Consider the following 27,513-nt stretch of genomic DNA (forward strand, 5'->3'; position numbering starts at 1 on the left):
CAAAGGAAACCAGGTAAAACACAGTGTGCCACATCCTCTGCTGGTGTAAATCAAGGCAAAGCCACCAATTTTGGTTGCGTTACAACCTATCTCTAGCCAGGGATCTGAACTGGTGTTCAAGGTGACATCCCAGAGCGTTTCTCTGTTGCTTTGCTTTTCCTTTCTGTCCTTTAGCACCAGCTTCTCTGTCTGAAATCTAAGGTCAATGTAGGAGCTTGCTCCTCGTGCAGCTTTTACTCTGTAGTAGATGCCTATCTCTGAGAGGTCCAGGCTCTGCCTATTGCGCTTCCCCTGTCCCAGGTGAAATGGGGTCTCTTCTCTGCTTTCAGCTTTCTCACTCTCTGCTCTCATTTTTCATCCTGATGATACCATGGGGACCCTCGAACTCGGCACAGCACTTTTCATGGCTCCAGGCACTGCCGAGAATGCACAGTCGGGTCCTGGTGCCCACGTGCTGCTGGCGGGAGTTGGCTCCATCCCTGCATCCCGGGGCCGGGCACCCCAACGAATGGCAGCCCGGCAGCGGGCGCAGAGCAGCTGCCTCCTGACCGTTTGATTCAATAAGGGCCCGTCAATATGATTTGCTGTCATCTGTCACTTTGCGTCGGGGCTCAGAGCAGCGCCTGCAGGAGCAGCTGTTGCAGGAGCGTGCCATGAGGGTTGCCAGTGCTGCTCGGTGCCCGCGTGTGCTCAAATAAGGCAAATCCGGTTTACTGGCTGGTTTGGCATGTTACAGGCAATCGAAGGTGAATTGCTCAGTGCCTGCTTGAGCCTTTGCAAGAGGGACACTTTGGCCCTGGCTAACTTGCCCTCCCTAAGCAGAGATCACGAGGTGGTAGGTGTGGGTGTCTTCTGCGGCCCCATCCCTCCTCTGCACAGCTTCTCATGCCGCATCCTGCAGCGGGGCTGGCCCTGGGACGAGGCTGTCATCGATACAGCCACTTGATTCGGAGTATGCCAGCTGCAAACACAGGGGAAACGGAGGTTTTGCCCCATTCGCAGCCACAAGTGTGACAGCAGCACACGGGCATCTCCCATCCAGGGACTCCGTCAGAGCTGGCCCTATTTATTTGCCCCACGTTTTGGTAGCAAACAGCAAGCTACCACTCTCAGCATGCTGCAGCTGAGACAGCTGACAGTGGCAATACTGAAGCAGAGGTGTGCCCTGCGTGCGCTTGAAGCGCAATTAAATGCCTGGAGCTGGACACTGGCTGCGCCGCAGACATGGGTGGCACCGCTTCTTGCTGACATAAGCTCCGCTCTTGCAGTGCGTGGTGAAACGTCCTCGCGTTGGCACACAGTCGCTGCACGGCTGCTCCTCAGCCAGCACCGACGTGCCTCGGGGCTCTCAGCACCTCTCCAAAGCCAGCACATGCCTTCGGGGGATCCCCTGACCCTCAGCGTGCATTAGTGTCCCCATAGATAAGACGGCAATTTTCTTTTGTTTAAGCATTGCCAAGCGCTGATGGGCCCTGCTGCTGTATTCAGATTGGGCTGAATTTAGCCATGCGAGCTTCAAATAATGCTAAGGAACTACCCTGCCAGGAGCCCTGCTCTGAAACAGCTTGATGTGGCCACTGTGCTGCCTATCAAGTGCCATTTATTATCAGTAAATAGCATCTTTGGTTTCAGTGCGATGTGCTTGCGAGACGGTAAAACGCTACAGCCCAAGTAACAGAGGACAGCCCGCTGCAGCTTGGTGTTGGCTCTGTCTGTCGTGAACTTGGAGTGCTTTAATTGCATTCCTTTAGTATTAACGTTGCTGAAAGGCTTGGCTCCATCTCACCCCAAGAAGATGGCTCTCACCAGATCCTCCTGCCCGGTGCCAGAGCTGTTTGCTCTGTCATATGACAATGCTGTAACGTACCGGCCAGAGGGGCTGGTGGTTCAGTTTGGGCAGAACTTGTGATATTTGGTATTTTTAACTCCTGGCTCCTGGAGTCACGTGCATGGCATCACGCACGCGGTCTGGAGAGGGGAGCATGTTGCTGGCGCAGCAGTGTGCACCCTGGTGTTGTGGTCTGTGGCTGAGGCTTTTAGGCATTACCTCCATGCAAATGCTGGCCATGAGCAGCGTCAGGTGCTTGTCATCTTCTGTGCCTCTATGGTAAGGAAATTCCTCTGTCTTAAAGTGAAGTCTTGATGTTATGAACCCCAAGGGCTGTTTACGTCCAAAGGCTGACTTGTTGGTTTTTCTTGTGTCGTCTGATGGGCAGGCTCGTGCAGGTATCTCCTCTGCCTTGTGCCCTCGTTCCTCTCCTGGCTTCTCTGAGCTCATGGTGGGGTCGTTCCCGGGTGTGCTGGGGCTGCGGCAGCACTTGGCGGCTGGACACCTCGGGTCTTTGCTCCCTCTGGCAGCCCAGGAGTGGGGAATCCCCAGTCCTATCCTGCTGACAGCTGCCATCCGCATTTGTAATTTGGGGCTGGGTGCTGTGAGCTCCTGCGGGCAGCCAGCAGGATTCAGGCCCCTGTCTCGGAGATGGTGAGGAGCTGTTTGGGATGAGCAGCGTGACAGTCTTGGCAGCGTCTGGCTGTGATGTTGGTGACAGGGAAGCAAATGCAGAGCTAACACCCGCAGTAGTGCCGGTGGCCTGGGACAAGGGAGCTTGGTCTCCTGCCTGCCAGGAAAATAGCACCCAAAAGCCCACCTTAAAAATAAACCCTTCCTGCTCATCCTTTTCTTCTCCCTTTAGCCTCCTGTGCGCATTGATCTGAGAGTCTGGGTTTTTTCTTTCTTCATAGTGCCCTCCCCAGCACTTCTGCTTCCCATGCTGGAAACTAAGTACAAGTTGGAAACTGCAGCCACGTGAGGAAGGAGAAGAAATGCAGTTTGTAGTGCCAGACCCCAGGCTGACCGACCAGAGCAGCTGGGAGGCGCATCGGGGGCTCCGGGGAGATGTGCCGAGGGCAGGGGGAGGCGGGATGGAGTCAGCTGTTGCAGCAGTGCGGGGTCGGGCAGCGTCGTGGGTCGGGGAGCCCCTGAGCCGGGGGGTCCTGCCTGGGCAGCCCTTGGAGCTGGCTGGAGCCAGGAAATGGAGAATAATCCCTTCCCGCCCCGCTGTGTGCGGAGCAAGAGGGAATCAAAAGCAGCTGAAAATCCCGGATTTCCCTTTCTATTTGGTGGAGGGATGGGGGAAACAGGGGAGGAGACGGGCAAGCTACGGTGCGGAGCTCCACCTTTTCCCACTGCGCAGGGCTTGATGCCTCTGCACCCACAGCCCTTGCCCCTGGGGGGGACTGGCCCAGCCCACCCATCCCCATTTATTTTGGGGTCAGCACAAGGCAGGGCCCTGTCTCCAAGTGTCAGGGCCCTGGCTGCTGCTGACTGTCCAGCCTGTCCCATCGTGGCACCAGACTCCATCCAAGACCTACGACAAACCTCAATTTCCAGGTTTTTTGCATAAAGGTGACTTAGTGCCTGCCCCAGCTGGTGTCGCACCTGCGTGCCCCTGGGTTGCGCACCCATGTGTAATGGAAACGCTGACACAGCTCCTTACCAGCGCTTCACAAACAGCAATGGGTAATTAACCATCGATACGTATATAATGTTCACTGCTGAGATTAAAAAAAAATTGACGTGCAGCGATGCTGGCCGCTCAGGAATGGATTAATCAGCCCATCTTTCCTGTGCCGTGAGAGTCGAAGACAGGAGAAGCTCATCGGGGGCAGGATGCTGCCTCACTGCTGCAGAAAGCCTCACTGAAGCTGGATGAGACCCTTTAGGTAGCAGCTTGTTTCACTCGTCGTCTGGTCCCTGACACCCCTGCAAATGCTTGGGTCATGTTTTCTAGCTTTTTTTCCCCTCGGTGAGAGAGGCAGAAAATTCTTAAAATCTAATTTCCTGCCAAAATGAGGTTAATGCCATCACAGTGTCTGTCTGCCTGTGTCCTCTCTCCCCAAGTGGCTTCTGAACCTGCCGGCCTGCTTCATGCAAATTTGACCGAGGGCTCGCAGATAATTAAGTCTATGCAAATACATGAAACGAGATGGTTGAGAGGAGGAAAAGAATCTTGTAAATGCCCTAGAACATCTGTAGCATGAGTTCATGTATTATTAGACACCAGCAGATCCACGTGGGAGATGCTTCTTACAAACGCTTTAACCACAAAAACATTTTCATTCTCAGTTCATACATTTTTAGGCACCAAAGACCATCTCGAGACACAAAACCATAGGAAACAACACAAGTAGTTTCAGTGCTCACGGGATGACCTTTTTATTTTAATGAAAACTGAAATTCTTCAGCACTCAATGTGACCCCCGGAGCCAAGACTTGAAGGAAAACCAGCATAAATCATGGAACCGAAGGTAAAAAAAGTCGGGAGGGTCAGCAGCGCCGCGGCCGGACTCAGCGCCACGGTGTGACTCAGCGGCGCTCGCTGAGTTTGTTGATATTTGTGCCACTGTAACCCAGAGATAAATCTGGCCCTCGGCCACTGGCGTACAGTATTGTTTGGAAGAACACTGCTCCTCTGCCAAAAACCCACAACAAAAAGAATTTTGCTGGCCATTGAGCGAGGCGCTGGAATAACTTCCCCCGCTAAAACAATGCGGAGCGGAAACCTTTTAAAGTGGTAATTACCAAAGGGAAAATAATTTTATTTAAACATCCTTTGTCTGAGGGTCTCACAATACCTGGGAATGCTAAAAGACTTTTACAATTCTTAATTGACTTTTCAGCCATGTGACTGTGTGTTTCATCTCTGCAGTAACCCACTCGGGGCTGGGCAGTGAAACTTACCCTTTCCAGCTCTCGCCAGCCTCTTTTCCTGACTCTCACGTGGCCGACACCAGCAAGTGTGTATTCAGGCTGTTAAAGCAGAATATTTTCATGCCCACTCACTGCGTCCCAGCCCAGACTGAGGTGAATTTGGCCCAAATGACTTGGCAGGGGCCGCGCGGTGTCAGCAAGCACCCGGGCGCGCTGGCTGCTGGTCCAGCTGCTGGACGTCGCTCCTGCCGCGCTCCTGCTGCAGCTCCTCTCCCTCATCCCCGCGGCTGCTCTGGGCCCTCTGGCTCCTCTCTCGGCTGCTCACTTTCAATCACATCAGCCTCTTTCTCTGCCAGAGCCTGGCTCCAAGGTTTCACTCCTCACTTCAAATCAAGTCAGCTTTCCTACAGCTTTCACAGCAGCTTTCCGACGTGTCCGGGTTTTGATATATGCTTTCCCTGACGTTTGTGCAGCCAAAGGAGATACAGGACTATTGTTAGAGCATCCTTTTCCATAGCCCCCATTAAGGGGCTTTGTTCCTGTTTAACTGGATTTCTTATTTTAAGTAACCTCAGTTATTTACTTGTGTCGTTAACGTTATGTGTGTGGTACACCTTCCTCTTGCTTCATTTATTTCCAGGCATTTAAATCTGTTCCATCTTATTCCTGTACTGGGCTAACTCTCTGTACTAAACCTAGGCTATGTGTAAATCTGTTGTGTTTTGCTACCTGTAGCTCTTCAGATCAGCTTGGCGCTGCAGGCCAGCATCTTGCAGCCTGTTTGGCTGCCATGTTTAATCTGGATTGGGACATAACTTAATCTTGTGCGACATACCAACTCTATGTGCTGCTTCCCTGTGCTTGTGCTATGGCATTGCTTTTCTCGTGGTCTTCTTAGCAGCTTCGTGGCTCAGTTCCCTCCCCTATGTGCGTTCAAACACATCGTTCCAGTGACAGGGTAACGTGTGATGTTCATCAGGTTCAGGGAGCTGAGTCTGAGCGTGCTGGGGCAGCATTTCCATTAGTCGTGGCAGTCACGCAGATGCAAACCTGCATCCCTGTCCCAAGGGAGAGCAAGCAGTGTGGGGTCAGAGCACGTTCCCAGCCGTAACGCAAGTGCAGATGCTCAGCAGTGCCCCATACGTGCTGGTAGGAGCTATCACCCAGGCAGAGGGCTGCGGGCGAGCCTCTCTCCACCTTCTCTCGCCCAGGAGGAGAGCCAGTGGGATGAGAGCCAGAATAAAGTTGCCTTTCTGCTCCCCTGGCTGGAGAGCGAGACCTAAAGGCTGGTTCGAGTTCCCTGTCTGTCTGGTGCAGGTGGCGCAGGTGTACGTGTCGCTTTGTGGCTGCAGCAGCACACCTGCGTCGGCCAGGGAAGGCAGGAGTGAGAGCAGGGCTAGAGAACGTGCCAGGATAGGAGCTGATGATGAGGACAGGCGCTCTGCCGAGCAAAGTGTCTTCGTTATCAGCTGGGATTTCTCTATTGATTTGTTGCCAGAGCCTCTTGTTTCTGAGAGTCTCCTTTTACACGATTCAGCTGAACGTGTCATTTTGGCTGGTTATCGTCGGTGGAAGAATGTACTGCCTGCCCTTGAATGTATTTTTGAAAGGTGAGCAGAAACAGAGCCTTGTTCTGTTTCTTTTCTACCTGAGCTCACGAGCCTGGCCACGGAGCGTCCTTGCTGCTGTCCGGGTGATTTGGAAGGGGCTGCGCTAGGCTGAAAGGTGGTTTGGGGGAGGATGAGGCTGCTCAGCTCTACACAAGCAAAGACATGAGCATCCCAAAGCTGTAACGGCGGGTGATGCTGCTCCCTGTTTCGTAGGCAGGCACCATCCAGTTGTTGCAGCACATATTTTGCATATTTAACAGAGCAGTGTTTTGAACTGATCTAGCGCTCCCGGTCTGGCCCCGGTAGCACGGCATGAAGGTGCTGGAGGGAGGAACAGCCACATGCACAGAAAATCCAACGCACAACCTCCCTCGCTGAAGGCTGTAGTAAAGGGAATAAGTTATGCCCAGGCGATTCCTTGAAAGGTTGAGTTTCTTTCGGGAAGCGTCGTGGCGGGGAGGCAGATTGACTTTGCTTTGTGCATCCGCACAGCCCCTGGCCGCTCTGTGTCTGAGCACAGCAAGACGGGCTGGCAGCGCTCGGGGTGCCCTCCGGGAAGCGAGGGGCTCTCGGGGTGCTGCACTGGCTGTGGGGAAAGTGACTCCAGCTGTTGGGGGACTTGTTGGGGGACCCTGCGAGGCTTGGGGTGCTTTGCCAATGAAACTGCTGCCGTTGGACCTTACCCAACATCTGTGATCACAGATACGTGTTTCCAATATGTAATGAAATCTCACTGGGTCATCTTATTTTTCTGGTAGATGAGAAGGGCTGTTTTGATTTCAGAAAGGAGTTTCCTCAATCTTCAGGGGCTACACCCATTCCCATCTTTCCCTGCCAATTTTTGTAGCTTCATAACCTTTCTTCTCTTTTCTAACGGTGATTTTTTTTTTTCTTTTCCCCGCTGCTATGCAGAGGACCCATGCAAGCAAGGGATGGGAATTACCATAACACTGAGCACCTGGGAGTCTTGAACTGCTCATACGGTGATCACTAAGCGACACAGAAAAAATGTTTTTCCTGTTTTTCTTTTGGTTACAAGCACCTTAGGTGGTGTTTGGTAAGAGCTGACTGAAACATTCTGGGAGAAAGGTGATAGGGAGATAAAAGCTGCCTTTAAAGACAAACAGCTCAAGAAATAATAGTCTTTACCAGAGGAGCTCTGGCGTGTCTGCAGCATGTCAGGCTTCAGCAGCTTAATGCCTGCTGAACTCTGTACTCGGGGGAGCGCCGCGGACGGCAGCAGAAAAAGCACGTGGAAAAGGAAAACGCTGCGACCCGCAGCTGCAGCTCCCTCTCGATGTGGGGATGGTCCGTAACAAAACTCACTGGGTGTTTTATGATCCTCTCGAAACAGCGAGCTCTGGGCAAGCTTTTGTGGTTGGTTTGCCGCATCCTCCTGCCACCTGCAAAATGCTGTAAGGTCTCTTGGTGCTTTTCACAAGATGGACCCTGTTGTCTTTGGCTTTCTGGGCATATTTTAATGTTAGTAGTTGTGTTTTGCCTCTTATCTTTTCTGCGTATTTTCTTTTCGCTGTAAATGGCTGTGTGGCACTTTGCTGCAAAGGAGTCAGGGCACCTTTCCCCAGCAATGCCTGCACAAAGAGTGCTGTGGTCAGTTGTTTCTTAGAAAGTGGCTTGATTTCCCCCTGCCCCCCACGCTGACCGTGTTCTGCTGAGTTTTTAGAGGTCAGCAAGCTTGAAAAACAAAGGTTTGTGTTGTCACTTGCTGCCCTAATGGAAGATGCTCAAATACTACGGCCAAGGGGATGGCATAAGAAGCAAGTTATAGGAGAAATATTCCTGCAAGCTCCTGATTCTTCAAGGCTTGTGGTGTAATTGCATCACCATTGCTGAGCTTCAGGAGTCGGCAGTCTCCGCAGGAGATGCTGTAGCCCAGCTGTGCACAGGGGCTGCAGGAAATGAAACACAGAATAGCTGGATGGAGAGTTTTAGATCCTAATTGCCCGGGGATTTGGTGTGCTTCCTCTCCTAGGAACTGACAATAATTAGGAGCCTGCCTTGCTGCGTTAGACGTTTGGCGTGCTTCAGAGAGGCTGGAGGAGAGCTGCGTTCCTGAATTAACCCGGTGCTTAATCGGTAGCTACCCATGGGGGGCCGTGGGGAGGAGGGGGTGTTGCAGCTGGAGAACAGGTGCCACCGGCAGAAGGGGCACAAAGTGCAGGAGAGCCTGAGTCAGCCTTCCTCCCTGCCAGCACAAAGAGTTCATAGCGCCTGATCGGCCGGGGAAACGGCCCCGAGAAACACCCAAAACCTGGAGGCAGAGCAAGGGATCCAGCTGCCCTGGAGCTGAAATATTCGGCGGCGAATTTCCTAAAATCCATGCTTGCTCTAAGCCATGGCACATGGTATGTGACACTCCCCTAAAAATCTGGTTAAATAGGGACATTGGTTGTGTTTGCAAGTGAGAATTGGGTCTCCAAGAGGCTGAGGGCTGGCTGTGATCTGTTGGTCCCCAAATTTTGGGAGCTCTAATCCAATGTCTATATACCAGTTGGACTGACCGGAGCAGTGACATCATTTTTCCTCTTGCACAAGCTCGGAGTTTCCTGGTCCTCACGTAGAAGAGAGTACTAGTTGTTTATTATTATTATTATAATCTTCCAGCTGAGCCTGGGCAGTGGAAATGAGAGTCTCTCAAATTAAAATCTGAATGTCCAACAAGTTTTGAGTTAGGACTCAATGCAAGTGTGATGAACAGCCTGACTTTTAGTTAACAATTCTTTTCAATCAGTAGCGCTTTTTCTCCAAGGTACCTTACAAAACAGCAACGAAAAGGGCTTCCCCGGGCCCTACAATAGAAGGAAGTATTATCGTCTCCATTTTATAGCGAGCGGCCTGACACAGAGCACTGTGGGGATTTACTGGACGCGCCTCGTGAGTCGGTGCCAGAGCTTGGGACAGAGGCTGGATAATGTTGCAACTCCCACATAAACCAGCCTGATTCCCGTCGGAGGCTGCTCATTTGGGTCCTGGTTCGCTCGCCTGTCGAACAGCCAAAGCTGGTGGTGTGCGATGCTCTAGAGGGGCTCGGCTAGAGGCTGTGGGGGCTGATTCTTGCCTTCCGTGCTCAGGGCTGAGATCAGCTTTTTTCAGTTCTCTGCTCTGGCGTCTGTCCTGCTGGAGGATCACTGATGCTCAAAGAAAACATGGGTTTTGGGAGGCGGTGCCAGTGCGTGCCCTGGGGCAGTGGCAGGGGCACTGGCAGTGTTTGCAGGCAGCAACCCCTGTGAAAGCATTCCTGAGTGATGCCCGTGGCCTGATGGAGGTGGGGGAAAAAACCAACCCAGCAATATAGAGCACAGGAACTGGGTCACCACGAGTTTTGTCCTGTAGGAAATACACTGGAAAGCCCTTCTCGGAAGTGGAGCAGTGAGATGAAAGCAAAGGAGGGCAGTTGCTGGGAGGGCTGGAGAATGGAGCTGAGGGGGATGCTGAAAGGCTGCGTGTACGAGCTTGTACATGCCAGGGTGAGACGAGTCAGGGTCCGTACTGAGCCTGGTTATTAAGAAACAAGCTAAGGTCTGAATCTGCAGGTCCTGACCCAAATGGATTGAGCTAAACTGTGAAACTGGCCTAGAGTTTGCAAAAGCTTCTCTGAGTTGACCGCTCCACGTTATTTACCGGGCAGGGAAGGCTGCGGGCTGGAGACTGCAGCATAGGTTTGTGATCTGTAGGTGCTCCAGTGTTGGCCGTATGGGTTTGCATTTATTCAGCCGAGAGCTGATTGCAGAGTGGCGGAAAGAAACGAAGTAAGGGATTTTCCACGGCACCTGGTTCCTGCGCTCGTCTTTACTCCTGTCCCTGCTGAAGTCGATGGGACGCTCACGGCTGACGCCAATGCAAAGCACTCAGCGTGTTGTGAAAAGATTTGCTGAGTTTGACAAGTGTAAATTAATTATATATTTTTTTTTAGTGAGTTGCTCAACGTTGATCCTTTTCTTAAATCACCTGCTCCTGGAGTCACGTGCATATAAAATAATTGTGTTTTTCAACAATTTATAGACCTTTAGGGGTGTAGGGGAGAAACCTGAGGGAGTGATCCTGGGTGTTCCCTTTCGGCTCTATTGCTTAGAGGCAAATAAGAAGCCCTGAAAAGTTATTTCTTTTGAATCTCACTCTTTTCAAGAGCGTGGCCCCTGATGGCTGTGTGTTTGGGGTTAACTACGCTGAGCAAACATCCTGAACTTGGGCTCCTGACCCTCCTTTGAGTGTTTTGCTTTTCAGACCCAGAAGGTTCCCAGGAGAGGAGAAAGGAAACTGGCTGGCTATTTTTAAAACCTCACAGTTGCCTTCCTGCCTTATATTATTTATTATCCATTATCAGAAGTGTTTTTCCCCTGAAACCATCTTTAGTGGTCAACTGAGGGACCGGTGAAAATTGCCCATCAAACAGAGAGCTGCATCCTTCCGTAGAGGTCAAACGAAGCTGGAGGGTTTTGAAGGGTTTTGCCAAGTGAAAATGAGTAGTGCTGTTATTTATTACGTGCACTCAAGCAGTGCCAAGCAATTCCAGTGGTGGGCCACGATTACACTGCCCGAAGAGATAAACACTGAAGAAAAGCAGAGTCTCCCTCCCAAAGACCCTACAGCCTGGAGAGGCAACGCCGATTTCTGCTAGAGAACTGGGCGCTGCCTCTGATTTCTGTATGTACCGAGTGAAACGATGCATGCCACAGATCTCACTTCATAGCACACCTTGCAGTATCACACAGTTTCCGCATGACGCGCCAGTGGGTCTAGGGACACCTCTGTGCAGAGCATCGTCACATCCTCTCCACAGCAGAGAGAGCTCCGGTGACCTGAACGGCCCTGCGGGGTGACCTGGGCAGGGATCAGGGCCGTGGCTCTGTGCCCGGGTGCTGTTAAAATCCCTATGCCCCCAAGAGAGTGTCCCGAAGGTGTGGGGCTGCCTTGGGCAGTGCGAGGCCCTGGTGCAGGGCTGGGTCCCCTCTCCCAGCGTGTCCTGGGAAGTGCCCTTGACCCTTTGCGGCTCCAGATAAGCAGGACAATAGCCCACATTATCCTGGCTCATCCTCCTGCCTGGTAAACTTTCAAGTTTGAAGCGGCTCACATCCCTGGCAGCTTTGTTAATCCTTTCCTGCCCAGGCAGGAGCTGCCGGTGCCCTCGGCAAAGCTGGATGTGCCAGCCTCGGCATCATGTTCTCATTGGAAATAAAGCTGCGGGGCTGGAAGGCCCTGGGAGGCTGATGTTATTTCAGCTGCGCAGGGAGCTGAGGCATAAAAGTCTGGGTTTTGGTGTTGTCAGCAGCAATTGCCCGGACCCTGTGATACAGTCTACGGGCAGCGTGTGAGGAGGGAAGGGGAAGAGCCAGGGGAGGGTGAGAGCACGCCGTGCTCAGCTCAGGGGGATGACGAATGACAAACAGTTTTTGCCCATTTCTCCTTGCCTCTGAAAACAAAATTATGTTGCAGGATTTTAGCATCGTCTTGGAGGCTCAGGGCCTCATGAAAGCGGGATCTGCAGCCCTGCTGTCCGCCAGGCCTGTCTCACTTTCCCTGAGTCCCCGCTGGGCCAAGCACAAGTGTCCTGGTCCTCACGCTCCCCTTTGCCCAGGCATCGGGGGCCTGGCATGGGGAAGGGGCCAGACCCGGCTCCCAGCACTGACTTGCTGTGGGGCCTTGGTCACATTCCCTCACCTCTCTGGGGGACGCTGCCCCCACAGCCCCCATAAAGCCCAGCTGAAGGGCTGGGCAGTGCTCTGCACACCCACGGCACTGTTGGTGGGGGGCTGAGCTCATGTGATGAGTTATGGCTTGTCCGTTCAGGCAAAAACACATGCTGTTAATACTGATGCACTTGAATTTAATACTTTTTTTTGGGGGTGGGGGGTTGTGTGTGAACCCCGGAGCTAGGTGCTGTACCAACATCTGGTTGATACCAGGGTCCTGTCACCTGTATAGCTTTGCTCCTGCCCACCCTGGTTAAACCCCCGCTCGGTCTCGGGTGAGCGTCGCCCCTCCCTTTCCTTTCCCCATCTCGGTGCCCCCCGAGCTTTGCTCCCCCCGGCCCCTGCCTGTCCCCGCCACCCCCAGCTCCCGCCTGCCCGCGTCCCCCCTCCCGCGGGGGCCGGGCCGTTCCGAGCCGGGCCGGCCCCCGGGGCGGGCGGAGGCTGCGGGAGGAAATCCAGTGCCTGGTTTTACAGCTTCGTCGGTTCCTTTCCCGGCCCCGGCGGTGACATCAGGCTGCTCGGCGGGGGCGGCTGCGGGCTCCCCGGTGCCTGCCCCGCCGCTGCGGGCTCCCCGCACGGCTCTCCCTCCCTCCCCGCACGGCTCTCCCCCTCTCCCCGCCATCCCCCCCGCAACATCCACCCATCCATCCGTCCCCCTCCCGCCGCTGGGCCGCCCCGGGGGCGCTGGCGGGGCCGGCGGAGCGGGGCGCCGGGGATGCGGGGGCGCTGCCCATGGTGAGCCGGCGGCGAGTCCCCCCGCACCGCGCCGCCGCGCCCGCCCCCGCCGCCGAGAGGCTCTTCGAGGGCTGCCGGCGGGCGCGGAGCCTCTGGGGCGGCGTGAGGCTGGAGGTGGCCGGCGAGAGCAGCCCCGTGGTGCTGCACAGCTTCACCCAGCTCGACCCCGACCTGCCGCCGCTGGAGGTGAGTGCGGCCGTGGGGATGGGAGGGCGGCGCGTCGCTGCTGCCGTGAGTTTGGGGGGGCTCAGCCCGCTGCGGGGTGGGAGCATGGAGCGGGCCCCGGAGAACCCCCCTTCTAGTTTGGGGTTTTGCGCCTCGCTGGCCAAAGCCGGCCCGCAGTTTGCTAAGGGGATGGCTGCGCGCAGTCTGCTACACATAGTGCTGTTTCATTTGATTTAATAAACGGGTGTCCCTCCTTGTGTTCTTTGCTGTGTGTCCCTGTGCCATTGACTGGCAGGCAGGCCGCCAGACTCTCTATGGTTTCCCCCAGCAGAGACGCTCTCCCTCAGGACAACTGGAGAAGGGGGTAGATTGCTAAAACCGGGGGCTTTTAATATTTTATTTGCGACTGTGGCTGCTGGAGGCAGGAGTCTGCTCAGATTCGAGCTGCTCGTAAAGTCTTCAGGCTTGTCCAAACCACAAAAGCATCCTCTGGGAAGGTTACGGGCATCGGGAGGACTTTGCTGGAGGATGCAAAATATTTGTGCTTCTTTAGATTTGACCTTAGGGCGGTTCAGAGTCGGACGGGTCCCCTGGAGGTCTCAACCCGAGTGGTTTGTTGATGGCAGTTGTGTGTGGAGGCGCCTAAAATAATTGAGTCAGAGCTGTGCCTTTTGGCATCATCACGATGGATCATGATCATCTTCGGCGTGCCAGGAATGTCATGGTTTCTGAGCAAACGGCGTGTTAGGAGAAGCTCAGCTGGAGGAAGGTTTTGTCATTCAGAGGTGGTGCTTTCGCGGCAGCATCCGAGCCCTGTGGGCCAGCCTGCACGGCGTGCTGGTCGTGCAGGGGTTAATACCAGCCAGGGTCACCGAGTCTGGGTTTGCTGGGATTTAGAGCCAGCTGCAGATGTGCTTCTCAGCTCTGGATGCTTCCCGCTGGAGGGGGGTGGCGGAGGAGGGGAATCACCGCTAAAACTTTTTGAGTTACTGTGCAGATAGCTGGGGAGGGCAGCCAGCATTTCAGGGGTGGCGGCTCCTTCTCCCAGCACTGAACGATCTACCCCGTAACCTGTGATGGAAAGTGCTGGTCAGCCACAGACGGGAAGGGATTATCTCAGGCTCCGGCTGTATCGCTTCACCTCTGGCCTGATGGCAGGAGCTCATCAGCTCTGCCGAGAGTTCATGAAAGCTCCATCCAGCTTATTTTCCCCCCTTTCCCCTCCCTGCCGCTCTCTCCTGGGGGTGGGTGTACTGACATTGTTTGGAGTACATCATCTGGTTCGTGTTATGCCTGGCAGGAAGTCCAGCCTCTCCGGCCCTCCGCGCTCCGGGAGGCCGAGGGGCCGTGCTTTTGGAAGGGAGAGCAAGAGGAGTGGGGAGGACAAGAAGGGGTGATGTGGTGTGCTGCTCTTACCCCAGGGGAGAGGCTGCCTGGCTCATGCGAGCCCCGTGCACCCCGGCCGGAGGAGGCTCCGGAGCTTGGGTGAGGCTTTGGCAGCATCTTGGGCGACGGGGGCTGCAAAGGAAGAGTCACTGGGGCTGAGGGTGGCTTTGCATGGCCCTTGCTGGCCCTGAGCAAGCCCCCGCTCACCTGAGCACAGTGGAGAGAGCCAATGGCCCGATGGACCTCCTCTGAAGTCATCTTTGCCCAGGTTTCTGCTCTGGGCTGTACGTGGGTCTGTGCTGCGCAATGGTCAGAGCACAATCCCAGTATCTCATCGCTTGGGCTTTTCCTCCCAGCCCTGAATTTTTCCTTTCTTTGTACCATCCATTTGTAAGTGACAGTAAGGAAAGGTGCATCCCAGAGTGGTGTGTAGTGGCCTGCTGCCTCCCGAGCAGCTTTGAGATGCTTAGAGAGCCATTAACCTCCAGTGGGTTCCCATGCGAGGGCCTCTGTGTTGCTTAAGCCCTGCGGGCGGTTTGTGCCTGCCGGCATTACAGTGCACGACTGGGGAAAGGGAAAGAAAAAACAGTGTCGTGACAACTGTCCTAGCAGCAGCCTGGTGTGGTTATAATCCTCGGGTAGAGTTACTTTGCAAGATGCACGCTGGGAGGAAAAGGCAGATTATTTGAATAAGAAAACCCCTGGAGACGTTCAGTGTTTTGCTAACCCCCGTTAACAGCCCCGCAGCACTGCCGCCAGTGCCCATGTCCACGGTGGGAGCCCGGGGTTGCTGCCTCCGCCAAAGGGTGATGTGCCTCCCAGGCTCGGCACGTCCCCTGCGCGGGGACGGAGCTGGTTTTGGTGGAGCTGTACCAGCTTATGGGGTGGATAGTCTGGTCCCACAGGGAATAGAGGATCCCTGGAAAGCTGCTGGGCAGGTTGCAGGGAATGCGGATCTCTTTTTCCACTCCTCGACTGAGCCCCCGCAGATGTCAGCAGGGCAGACCTTGCCCTGTATCCCACAGCAACAGTATCGATCGCCCAGGCATCGCTTTGAGGTCCTACCCAAAGGTCTCATGGCCTCATGTTGCCAAGTGTTCTCACCAGGATTTTAACCACAGGGAATGGAAAATTTAACCTGTCTTAAGTGAGGGATCAAGAGAACAGCTTTTCAGACCTTTTGGTTTGACCTTTCCATTTCTAATCCATCCCAAATCAGCAGCAAGTGTCAGTCTTTCCTGTCCAGTGGCAGCCACAAAGTGAATTTGGTGGCCCTCCTCCTGGTCCTCGCTGGATAAGTGTGCTGTAAACACCACTGCAGATGACACAGACTGAAACTTTCATGAGACTGATGTTTGCCAAACTCCTAGACAAGTGGCTGGGCTGACGCATATCAAAAAAAGCTTGTGTCCTTGCTATTCTGGCTCTTATTTGTTTTCTGAACAATTGGGAGATTTACAGTTGCTAAACGTATCCTCGAAAACTTGAATTGCTCAGCCCACATGCCTTGGAGGTCAGTGCTTGTTCTCTACAGCTGGGAACGAGGCGAGGGAGGGGCAAAGATACCTCTTAAAAGCCATTTTCTTTTAGCTTCCTATGGTGCCTTTGGAAGAAGATCCTTTTCTCCCAGCCTGTTCTCCTCCCCCAGGCACAACCTGATATGCCCCTTGCAATTTGCCAGATGAACATCATCTGTTGGTGTTTCTTGGATGGGGGACCTACCTTCTGGCTCCCTTCCAGAAGGGTTTGGAGAGGCCGGCAGCAGGCTGAGATGCTGATTGTTGGGAGCTGCTGCAGGGTGGGAATAACAGAAGAGGTGGGAGGGATTTTTTTTTATTATTATTATTTGATATGGTTAGAGAGAAGCTGGAGAGAGGTTTCTGGATGTGTTTGTATAAGGATCATGTTACTCAGAGGCTGCCGTGCCATGTTTCCATAGGGGTGGGAAACCCTCCTGTACTAGGACCTTGCTGAGGTTTTAGTGGGTTTAGTACCAGACTGGCAGCCCTGGAAACTAAAATCTTTGTTGATCTGCAGGCTGGACAAGCAACGCCCCCCCAGGCACCCCTGCTCCCCGGCTTCACTCCTGGGGCTCCCTGCAATGGGGCAGGCAGGAGGTCCCGTGCTGCAGTTCAGGGTGCTCCAGACCCCCCAGATCACGCTATTGCTCTGTTACAGCCACCTATTTTCTAGCTATCGAGGTGGGATTATCAGGCAGGGGCAATTAGTGCAGTCTTGGAGGATTTCCATGCTTCTGTGTGCCCAGGTGTGGGGTGGGATGTGCAAAAAGAGCATCAGGGCAGCTCTGCCTGCGGGGATGGGTCTCGCTCAGCTGGCACCACGGTTTTGGAGCTGGGGTGGCTGTGGCCACCCCACAGTTAGGGCCAGAGCACGGCCTGTCTTTAGGGCCACCTGAGTTGGTCCAGCCATAGGAAGAGCTTCACCATTAGTGCCTCCTCCATCACCCTTTCGGGCTCTCTAATTGCCGGCCGCTCTCTCCCCTGAGGGTCGTGTAATTGAAGGAGCAAAGAGCTTATTTAGGTCACTCTAGACCACATTTAAAGGCTGAGCATCCCCTGCTTGTACTTTCTCTAACGCAGTTATCTCCAGAGCTGCCTAGTGACTGGCTTTCAAGTGGATGTGTTCCTTTTATTTAAATACACACTTGCAGCAGGGCTGTTTCAGTTCTCAAATATTTCTTCATCTCCCATGGACCCACCAAGAGCGGGGAAAAAAATGTCGTTGCTAAGGAGCAGGATTTGGATACAAAGCCGGCCGAGCTGCTGGCAGGGGGGCCAGGGGCTCCGGCACAGCTCACGGCCAGTCAGAGTTTGTGCATTGCTTCGGTGGGATGGCACCTGTGGGGTTGGGATTTCAAGCATCAACTGGGCCCTGGGGAGAGAGAGTTGAGTTGTAGGACTCATACCCTCCATAGATGAACCTGTTCATCCCGTGCTGTTAGCGTGTGTGGTGTTGGGTTGGACCCAACAGCAGCATCCTTGGCCGGTCTGAAATGTGTGTCGTTCGCTGCAGGGATCTGTGGGATCTTCACTTGTAGCGAGCAGCGTCTGTAGGCTGAAAGGTGAGGCTGGCATGAGGGCTCTTACGAGGAGGGACTTGGTGCCCAGGGAGACCTGTTAAGCATCGCACTGAAACCGTATTGCAGCCTCTGGCTGGAGCGTGCCTGCCTGGGAAGACTGGCAGCAGGGGAAGAAGTGAGCTGTCTGGCTGCTTCAGTCCTTGGTTTGTCTTATTTCTGTCCCTGTGTGAGGACCCGCCCGCACATCACAGCAGCCCCACCTGCTCACGGACCTCCAGTAAAGATGCATTGGGACTTTGCTCCGGAGTCGTTAGGGAAACGGAGCGCTGAGCTCAGCCGTGGAGTAACCCCAGCCGCTCCGCGGGGGCTCTGCATCGCAGGTTGGCCGCCTGCATGGGGACACGGAGAGGGGATCGGGGCAGGGGCAGAGGTGCAAGGGCTCTGCACGGCGAAGCTGCTCCGAGCGCACGCCGCGGGCTAGCACGGGAGTGGCGTTGCTCACATATGTAATCTGGTGTTTGCAGAAGGGCTTTTGTGGATGGGCCTTTTGTTCTTCTAACGCTGGGGAACAGCTCTCCCAGAGGCGACAGTAAAGTCCTTTCCTAAATCTCTGCGTGGGTCATGCTGTCACGTGGGCTGCAGTGAGCAAACACTGGTCTCCTTCGGTGCAATGAAGTGGCAACTCTGTTAACACCTAAAACTTCTGTCTCTCTCTATGTGGTTTTGTTTTGGTTTTATGATTTATGCAAATAATCTCGAAAGCCTTTGGTTACGTTCCCAGGGCTGCATTGGTGCAGGTTCTTATAGGGCAGAGCTTTTACGTTAGGTAATCGCTGCGAGTTTCTCTCTAACATACCTGAGGGTCAGGAGTTATGTGACAGCTAAATGTCAGTGGAGATTAAGCACATGCAGAGGGGCACATGCGCGGCTCGTTTCGCTTGCATAGCTTGACAGCAGCAAGTTTGTTTTCATTACACAGTTGGATTTTGATGAGCCCCACTGTCAGAAACATGCTGGGATGGGGAAGGGCATCTTCCCACTCCGCATGTGGGTGCTGGGTGCCCCTGCAGCAGGGTGGGCGCTGCCTGGCGAGCCCCAGGGTCGGCCGAGGCAGGACGGAGGTGGCTCCAGCTGCCAGGCACCAGCCAAGTCGTCAGAGCTGACAGGGGAGGAAAAAAGTGTTTGAATTGCAAACAGAGCAGATTGGAGAGGAAACTCATCGGAGGCAACTTCATCTGGAATGCTGAGGCATTGTTTTTAGAGCGGCTTTTCTTTCTGCTAACCACACTTTAACAAACAGCAGCTGAGCCGAGGGCCTGTGTGGAAACCTGCTCTTCAAAGGGCTCGCTACCCGTCTTACCAGAACTTCTTTTCATGTGATGGAGCAAAACCACGCAACCTTTCCCTGCTCTTTGCAGTGGTCGGGTCTCCATGGAGACTCGCAAGCTGAGAGCCGGCGCTAGGCTCCCCGCTCGAGCCAGCGTTTTCATTTGTGAAATGATGTGTTTGGTTTGGGTTGGCTTCTTAGAGTTGGAACTAACTTTAGGAAACCTTCCTTTAGCCAAGCTGGGCAAAGCAAAGCATGTTGCCCGAGACTGGCTAGGTGAAAACTCAGCTGTGGGAAGCGAACAAAGACGCTGAAGAGCACACCTTCGTGTGGTTGGGGGGTTCAGGAACTCACCTTCCAGTTCAGGCCAAAACCCCAGGGATTTTGTTGAAAGACACTTGCCTCTAAAAGGCTCAGCCGGTGGCCTGCTGCTGGCAGGGTCTGGCTCCGTGCTTCAGAGCAGCAGCAGAGCCGGTGAGCTGTGGGAGCTGGAGGACGTGGAGGGTGTGAACTGGGGTTCCGGTGGTGTAGCCCCATTCCTCCTGTGCTGCGACCCTAACAATCACTGCAGAGTTTTCAGAGCAAGGCTAATGCTTTGTTTGATTTATCATCTTAAAGCAGCCCAGCTTTTCTCCAAACATTGCTATTTGTTTGCTTTTGATTTTTTCTTTCCTTTCAATGGGTATTTGGTCCCAGCTGCAGTTCTGCTGGTCAGGACCCCTTGGCCAGACCCCTGTGCTGAGCAATGCGGCGGTGGCGCCTGTTGCTGGGGACAGTCACTGTGATTTACTGGGTTTCTAGACAATGTGGTTTACTAGATTCAGTCCCAGTTGCGACACTGAGAACCAGCATTGAGACGGGCCAGGCTGGTCCCTCCCTCGCAGGGTGCTGGGGGTGACTCAGAGCATAGCTATGGCTCACACCGGTACCATAACAAACACGTATTCCCTGAGGTACTTTGGGGGGGGGAGGTATCTCCCAAACTCCATGTCTCCCAGTCCTCATTCCCATGGATTTCAGCGTGTTCCTCAGCACAGCTCAGCTCTGGGAGGATGGGGTTGTTTGAGGCTTGGCCTCTCTTAGTCCAGGCAGTGCCAAAGGAAAGGAGCCAGGGAAGGCAGGTGGGCATCTCTTTCCTCTTCGCACTGATGCTACCCCATGGTCGTTGTACATGTCAGCTTTTTGGGTATCCCAGGGTTTGTGCCCCCAAATCATTTTAAATGGAGGGTGAGCTGCAGGGATGCTCTCCTGCGGCCGATAATCCCAGGGGATGAACGGGCCAGGGTGGCAGGAACAGACGAGTCAGGGTGGGAGCGTGCCTGTACTGGCTCGCCAAAGTGCTGTGGCCAGGAGGAACAGGCTTACCTCTGTGGTGTTCTGCCTGCCATGAAAGAGCTCTAGTAACGTGAGGGAATGCTTGCCTGCAAATGCCTGCAGTGACCCAGTGCCAGGTTGAAATCACGATGCCCGGTGTCCCCAAGCAGACACGGGTGTGCTGCTGCAGATGCTGGTGTGCCTTCATCATCAGCCATTGCTGGAAAAAGGCTGTGTCTTAAGCAGTGGGAGAAAACCTAGTCCCAAAAGTCTGCTGAATCAGGGTGGGTGGGAAAGCGGAGCAGCCCTGCGTGAAGCTGCCTGCTCTCTCCTTGCTGCCCCAGGGGTTTGGCTGACAGCTGACAGAGGGTTGTGCCTGCAGGTCCCTCTCTGACAGTCCACGGCAGGATCCGCACCTACAAGTGCAGGGCTGAGGGTCCGGGCAGGGAACCGCCCTGCCCGGACACCCGCATTCCTCATACCGCAGCCACTCTCCACCCTCTGGATGCGCAGGATCTGGCACACCCAGCGCTTGGGTCAGGGCTCGGGTCCAAACCTTGCTGCTTGGGCTCCCGGCGTGCGTGTTCAGGCACTTGACAACAGCTGGATTTTTTTTTTTAAACTTTTTTTTCAGTTGTTTTCTCCCCAAAGGTGCCAATTAAGCTCCCAGTTGCTTCAGCTGTGGAAATCAGACTTAGTTGACTGAGCATCCTGATTGCAGGCCCCCCAGGTGTCGGCTTGTTGACTCCTGCCTCTGTACCTGCTTATATAGCACCTACTGCCTCATTGACACCTCTTTAAGTAATGCTCTGAAGGCGAGATTTTCTTGATTACAAAGAAAAAGTACTTGCTCCTTCCACTTCCAGCTTCCCACAGGCACCCCAGGGAGGGGAACAAGTAGGGGGGACTATCCAAGAGGAGAATCTCTCCCGGATCAGCCCGCAGCAGCCCTTCCCTGGAGCAAAGGGGATGGCCTGGGACCTGCAGCTGGGATGTGGTGGGGTACGCTGGTGCTGCGGGTGTCAGGGGGAGGCTGGGACGAGACGGGCTCAGCCCGGACCTCGGCGCAGGGCGGCCCGGGAAGCACGCCGGCAGCAAATGGAGGCGTCCTACGTCATCCTGACCGGGGTGGGAGTTGGGTGCGAGGGGCACAGCCGGAGAACAAAGGCTCGCATTTATTCCTCCCATCCTTTCACCGGCAGCCCCTCGCTGCCTCCCTGCACTGGATTGTTCCTGCATTTTCTCTGCTTCAGCTGTTTACTGGGTCACCCTGATGCAGGCACGCACACAAAGAGCAAGCCATCCGGCGAGGCCGTCCCTGCGCTGCCGGCGCTGCGAGCCCCTCTCCGGCCCCGAGGAGCACAGTGGCGGCATTGAACCGGGCGGGGAGAGCACCCCAGCCTGCCCTGCTCTGGGGTCAGGGTGGACCAGGGGCATCCGGACGCCCCGGGCACCCTCCTCTCTGCAGGCTGGGGTGATGGCATTTTGGGAAGGGGGGGGCCCAGGAGGTCTGGGCTTGTCGGCTTTGCCCACGCTTCGATCGCACCAGCCTTAATGGAGGGAATGTAAGTTGACGTAAGGCAGTGTAAACACATGGGTGGACACATTTACTTCACGAGGGCTTATTTTGGTTCAGTTTATCTAAGCTAAGGATGTGTCTGAGCTAAATCAAAATTAACCTTGCTCAAATTGAAATGAAGGGAGATGGCACAGTTACCGTAAGCCAGACTGCAGCCAGACAGGGCTGTGGCCTTTGGACAGCCTCCAACTTGTCTACCCAGATCTGTGCACCTTCAAAATTACAGAAAGAGAGGACTTTGCTTTCTTTTCACTGCAGGCTGCAGTAGGTAGGTTACTGTCATTTACAGCTTATCCAGGCTGCTCGGGAATGGTGTGTGGCAAAACTCCCTGGGAATGTCGGCGTGGGGCCGGTGGGATGGTTCAGCGTGGCATGGGGGGCTGAAAGGCACTTCCTGGGTCTGGGCTGATGTTTTACACCTGGCGGCTGCTGGGGCCATCGTCGTTGTGTCTCCCTTTCTGCATACCCTGCGTGCCTTTGTCGTGCCGCAGGTGTGTGCCCAGGTGTGATCTTCGTTCATACAGGTCAGGTGCAGGCCGGGGTCAAGGGGGAGGTTTGACAAGAGAAGCTGGTTTAAGAGCAGCTAATACTTTGTGAAATTAATTTTTTGGCTGTCTGGCCTGGCATGTGGGCTATGGGCTGAGAGCAGGAGAGTTATTCAAAGCTTTGTGTGTCTGAGAATGTAAAGACTTGACTTTTGGGATCGATGAACTCACTAGCTTGCAAATGCTGACACATGCAAGGGACAAGCGTTGCCCTGGAGTTGCAACAACGAACAAGTCTGTGTGTTGTGGTTAACATGTGTTAAAGCATGACCGACATTTCAGGAATGAGCATACCAATCGGTTTCAAGGTACGTCAGCTCCGAATGCCAACCTAATCGCCATCCCTTTCCAAATACATATGGCAGTCCTTGCTGCCACAGGAATAACACGCTTGGTGCAGCAGGGCCCTGGTTCAGCAGTGGAATCAACAGAGTAACATTAGATCAGGCTTGAACTGTAATCTCTTCGGGACACACCCCCTGTTTTTCTTCACATTTGAACAAGGCGTTATAGAGCTGTCATGTTGCATGTGACTTACAGGTGCTGCTGTATTCACACCAAAAAATAATCAATTTTTGGACTTGTTTCTGTTACAATTTTTGCAGATTTTTCTGTTCTATCTTGGTGAAATACAGACCTTTTTTTCTGAGCTGAAATTACTTACTATGAATTACTCAATCTTTATTTACCCTTACAGAGCAATATGTATTAACTTTTTATACACCAGTTGTCACCAGTCATGTCATTCTGGTTTCACTTCCAGTAATTACCCTCCGGGCTCTGGGTAAGTTTGTAGCGGAGCAGTTGCTCTGTAAGCGGAGGCGAGCTGCGTCCCTCGTATGCAAGCCTGACCCCACGTAGGCGTTGGCGCTGAGCATGGATGCTGCCGAAACACACGCCGAAGCGATCATGAACGCAACGCTAAGGTCTGTGGAGCAAGAGCTAGAACTGCTGTGTTGGCGGGAGCTTTTTTTCCATCGACTTAGAGAGGAAGCAAAACCTGCTGCACTGAGTTTTCTTCTAACCTTCAGCAGCCTGCGAAGGGAGCCCTTCCTGGCACATCCCCTGGTAGGGAACACGAGGGAAGTCCTGCTTTGGTGGTGTTTTCACATAGGATGCAGATGTCTAGGTAGAGATGCTGGTGGTTTTCATATAGTCCTGGGTGTAGGAAACACAGGGTTTGGAGTTAAGCAGTCATCTCTGGCATCCCTGGCTCTGCCAGCTGCAGATAGAGTTTGCTCTTCCCTGGGGAGTCCCCCTAGCGAGGCCGATGTCCCGGCACCTGCATCACCCCCTGCATCAGGGGGCCTGATCCTCCCCGTTGGAGGCCGGGGGGGCCGGAGTGGACATGGAGCGTCTTTGACTCTTGATTTCCAGACCATACAAAGAGTGAAAAAGTTTCTACAGTTCTTAGCTAACTTTAAAAGCAAAATGAAAGCAAATGGGAGAGAAATCCTGTGTATCTGCTCTGTCTCGTTTCTGGACCCAAGTGCTTGAGCTCCTAATCCTCACTCCAGCCACTGACTCACTGCGTGCGAGTCACAAGATGCCTTTGTAACTGATCCGCCAGCCGTTCTTTCTCTTCCTAAGCTGTGAGGGTGGAGAAGGCTGCCTTTGAATATTGTCTCTAACCCCTCTGAGTTGCAGACACAGGATCAGACCTGCTGTCGGTCTCGAGCAGCACCAGACCCCAAGGGAGGAGGTATAAAATCCCCTCAAGAGGCAGACGCGGGGTGGTGTGCCCCTGCCCCATCCTGCTCCCTGGGAGCGCGTGGTGCTGGGTGATGCACGGCCCTGGGGCTGTTCCCTGCGGGTGCTGGGTGCAGCTTTCCCTGCTGAAACACCTGGAGCAGAGCGAAAGCAGAGCTAAGGGTGTCAGGAAAGCCCAGCTGCAGAGCCCAGTGGCTGATGGGGTGAGAACAGGCTCTCAGCTGTTGCCACTGTCTTGGTGTCCTGGCAAAAACACTCCCTTTTCACAGTGGGTTTAAGTTTAGCTTCTGGGCCTTTTTCTTTTCTTTTCCTGTTTCCCCCTTTGTTGTTATTTTTTAATGGGCTGTTGGAATTGGTCCTGGTCTGAGGCGGCTCTGAGCAGGGAGGAAGGAAGGCAGAGTATCAAAAACCAAAGGAAACATGTCCATCTGCCTAACATCTCTGCTCGGGGAGCAGCGCCCAGGGCAGGGGCTGGGGGCAGCCGAGCCGCGGCGGGGGACTCAAGCTCTATCAGCAGCAATGGGAACACGGCTCAGGGAGAACAGAGATGGTGGGAGACCAACCTGCCTGTGGCCAGCGAAAACCACTGTATCCCAGTGCCACCACGGTCATTGCTGGGATGGTGTTTGGGAGCAAGGGTGCTCCTGCTCTCCATGGGGCTCCTAATCCAAAGCACGTGCCGTGGGTCCCTGGGGGTCGGCAGGTGCTGGCACGGGGCACCTTCCTTTCCCGAACGCAGTGGATATTCGGCAGCTTTGGGTAGCCTCTGTAACCTTCCTGAGCGCGGCCCGGGGAAGGAAACCAACGACGTGTGTGAGGAGCAGATGGGATGATCCCGACCGGCGGAGCCGTGGGGGGACATCCTCCGCGGGGCTTTTTGCCTGGAAGTCCCCATGAGGAAGGGTGTTGTGCTGTGCGCGCTTATTTTGGATGGGTAGGACGGAGGGTACTTCTGCTTTTGCGGTCTTTATCTTTGGTTCACGGAACTGTAGTTGTTTTCCTTTCACTAGATGGGGGTGGCTTTTTTCCTATTTCCTTTTACATAATGTCGTAGGCTTTCGTTTACATAAGAGGCCCCAAAGTTGCTGCTGTTCGTTGCGTATGTTCAGGATTCGCTTCTGGGACTGAAACGAAAGTTAACTCGGGGCTTGTGCAAAGCGTGGAGGACGTGGTCCTTGGTGGAGCATGTTTCTTTCGTTTCTGGAAAGGCCTATTTCCCTTCGCTGGTGGGAAGGGATTATTCTGAGAAGGGACTGGGGATTGTAAAGACCAAACCCCCACTTTCTGTTTCTGGCTTTACCAGCTTTCATCAAGTCCTTTTGAACTTGTACAGACCTGGAGCTTCAACAAGAAACTCTTGGTGATGTCTCTGAGGCTCAGCTCTGCCTTTTCTTGTCTCTTTAGCCAACGAGACTGTTAATTCCCAGTCGGCACAGCTTCCCGGATCGGGGATGTGCCCTGGGCAGGATTAGCGTCTGCTTCTCTCTGCTGGCTGGTAGCAGTAGTCCTTGGAAATCATGGTGCAAAGAAACTTTCGGGGCTGTGCCACACCTGCCTGTGGAAGAGGCATTTTGCATAGCCCAGCTGAAGGGGAACAGAGCGACATGAACATCTTGATCTTTAAACCAGCTGCTGTGCAGGGAGCGTTGGTAAAAGCACTTTAAGCAGTTTTGCCTCTTCCACGTGTGCTGAAATTAATACCTTTTCCCTATAACAGTTCATTATTTTTTGTCTTTGGAGGCCAATGTGCTAACCCAGGGGCATGTGGGACCAGAGCTCTTAAGACCTGGTAATCGTTGGATAATTGTCTGTGTGTAACGTGCAGGGATGCTGTCATGCTTACACTTAATCCTGTACTTTGCTCCTGTCTTACTAAAACCACCTTTGTGACTGACCTCAAACACTTTCTAAAATGCAGATCCCTAGCCAATATTTTGCTTTGCTGTTTGGCTTTTGCATTTTCCCCTCCCTTCAGCCGATGAGAAGAGATGAAGGCAGATTCCCTGCTGCTCTCTGGCTGGCTCCTGCAAGGGTCCCTCACACCACAGCCCTTCCTCTAGGCTCACGAACCTTGGCTACGTCTTAGAGCTCATTATTAAACCTCTGTGTGAAGACGTGGGGTTCAACGCCGTGCCATGTACTAGAACATTCAACAGAGAGTAGAAGAGTTTATTGCACGGAGCAGGAATTCCTCCCTGGTGTAGTTACAAACACTTTGAACTATCAGTGGGGAGCTCGTTGCTCATGCAGCCTGGGGCTATCTGCAGCTGGAAGAGGCGGTCTCTAAAACCAGGCAAGCCATCTGGTGCGGACCTCCAGTTTCATATTTCAGGGGATGAACTCCTGCAGAGTTCACTTATGGCTGCTTTTGCAAAAACCTCCGACTCTGCAGAACTGGGTGTCCGATACCCCTGAGTTAAACATGTGGTTTTTCCTTGTGCCCCTTCATCGAGAGGCCTTTTTCCTGCTCTGTGGAGAGGAGCAGGATTGCATGCTGAGCTGGAGAAGTCATGGTCAAATGTTCATTTTCTGTGTCTTCCGTTTTTTGATACACAATTTGAAATACATTGGATTTCACTTTCTGGGGTGCCGAGTCCCTTCTGTATGACTTTGGTGGATGGTGCAAATGCCATAACTATCATGCTCAAAAGTTAGTGCTTTCACAGAAAAGCTTTGCTGAATCTCGTTGCAGACATTTAAAGCGCCGCCTGGGCCTGTTGGCCACATCTCTTCTACCAGCGCGATGCAGTAAGCAGAAGGGATGCTCACCTGTATCTCTGCTGCAGTGCCATGCTGAGTTATTTAGGTTGAACCACTGGTGCAGGAGGGTTTGCACAGGGGTGCTGAGCTGTGGTTGTACGGGCTGAGGCCTGACTCATGTTCACTTCTGCTATAAGGGGCAGAAACTCCAGCAGATGCATAGGGCAGGCAACAGGGAGCAGATATTGCAGCAATATGTACCAGCACTTGTCTGTCAAACCTCTTTTAAGACTATTTTCATAGAATCATAGAATAGCTCAAGTTGGAAGTGACCCATAAGGATCATCAAGTCCTACTCCCAAGAGGGAGTCACAGAATCATAGAATCGTTAAGGTTGGAAGAGACCCTTAAGATCATTGAGTCCAACCGCTAACCTGTCGCTGCCGAGTCCACCACTAAACCATATCCTCAAGCACCACGTCTACTCTTCTTTTAAACACCTCCGGGGCTGGAGACTCCACCACCTCCCTGGGCAGCCTGTTCCAATGCCTGACAACCCTTTCGGTGAGGAAGTTTTTCCTAATATCCAACCTAAACTTCCCCTGGCGCAGCTTGAGGCCATTTCCTCTCATCCTATCATCGTTCATCTTTGGTTGAAGGTGTTCATCTTTGACTCGCTGAAAGTCCTGGAGGGGACTGGTGTGAGTGCCAGGCTTAGGATTGCAGGGTTCTGGGTGGCCAGCACATACATAAGGCATGGCTCAAGGTTTCTGTGTCTCTCCCAGCCCTGCTCCCATCCCACGTCTCCTGGTCTGCAAAGGGAGAAACGTGCATTTGGTGCAGGTGTCGGAGCGGGACTGCACTGGCTCCGTTCTGCTGCTGCTTTTTGCTTCGTTGGTTTTTCACCAACATGTGCAGAATGCACAATCAGCATCTTGGAGAAGCAGCAGTAGGAAAGAGGAAGCTCACGCAGAATACAA

At 53.7% G+C, this 27,513-nt stretch overlaps 2 protein-coding genes across 5 annotated transcripts in view; one reads left to right on the top strand and one right to left on the bottom strand.

The window, feature by feature from the left end:
- The window catches only part of RPL7A (ribosomal protein L7a), a 131,238-nt gene that overhangs the window by 80,105 nt on the left and 23,620 nt on the right, over positions 1-27,513 (bottom strand). The gene's annotated exons all lie outside the window — the stretch shown is intronic.
- Positions 1-27,513, top strand: part of RALGDS (ral guanine nucleotide dissociation stimulator) — a 61,703-nt gene that overhangs the window by 23,061 nt on the left and 11,129 nt on the right. For 2 of the 4 annotated variants that reach the window (XM_064469144.1, XM_064469147.1), the window contains exon 1: positions 12,630-12,953. The exons of the other annotated variants lie outside the window; for them this stretch is intronic. In XM_064469144.1, the coding sequence (XP_064325214.1) occupies positions 12,765-12,953 (189 nt within the window). In that variant the 5' untranslated portion in view covers positions 12,630-12,764. Of the gene's footprint in view, positions 1-12,629; positions 12,954-27,513 lie in introns of those variants that run through there. 4 annotated transcript variants of the gene reach the window in all.

Source organism: Phalacrocorax carbo, chromosome 18 (genome assembly GCF_963921805.1).
Source record: "Phalacrocorax carbo chromosome 18, bPhaCar2.1, whole genome shotgun sequence".
NCBI lineage: Eukaryota > Metazoa > Chordata > Aves > Suliformes > Phalacrocoracidae > Phalacrocorax > Phalacrocorax carbo.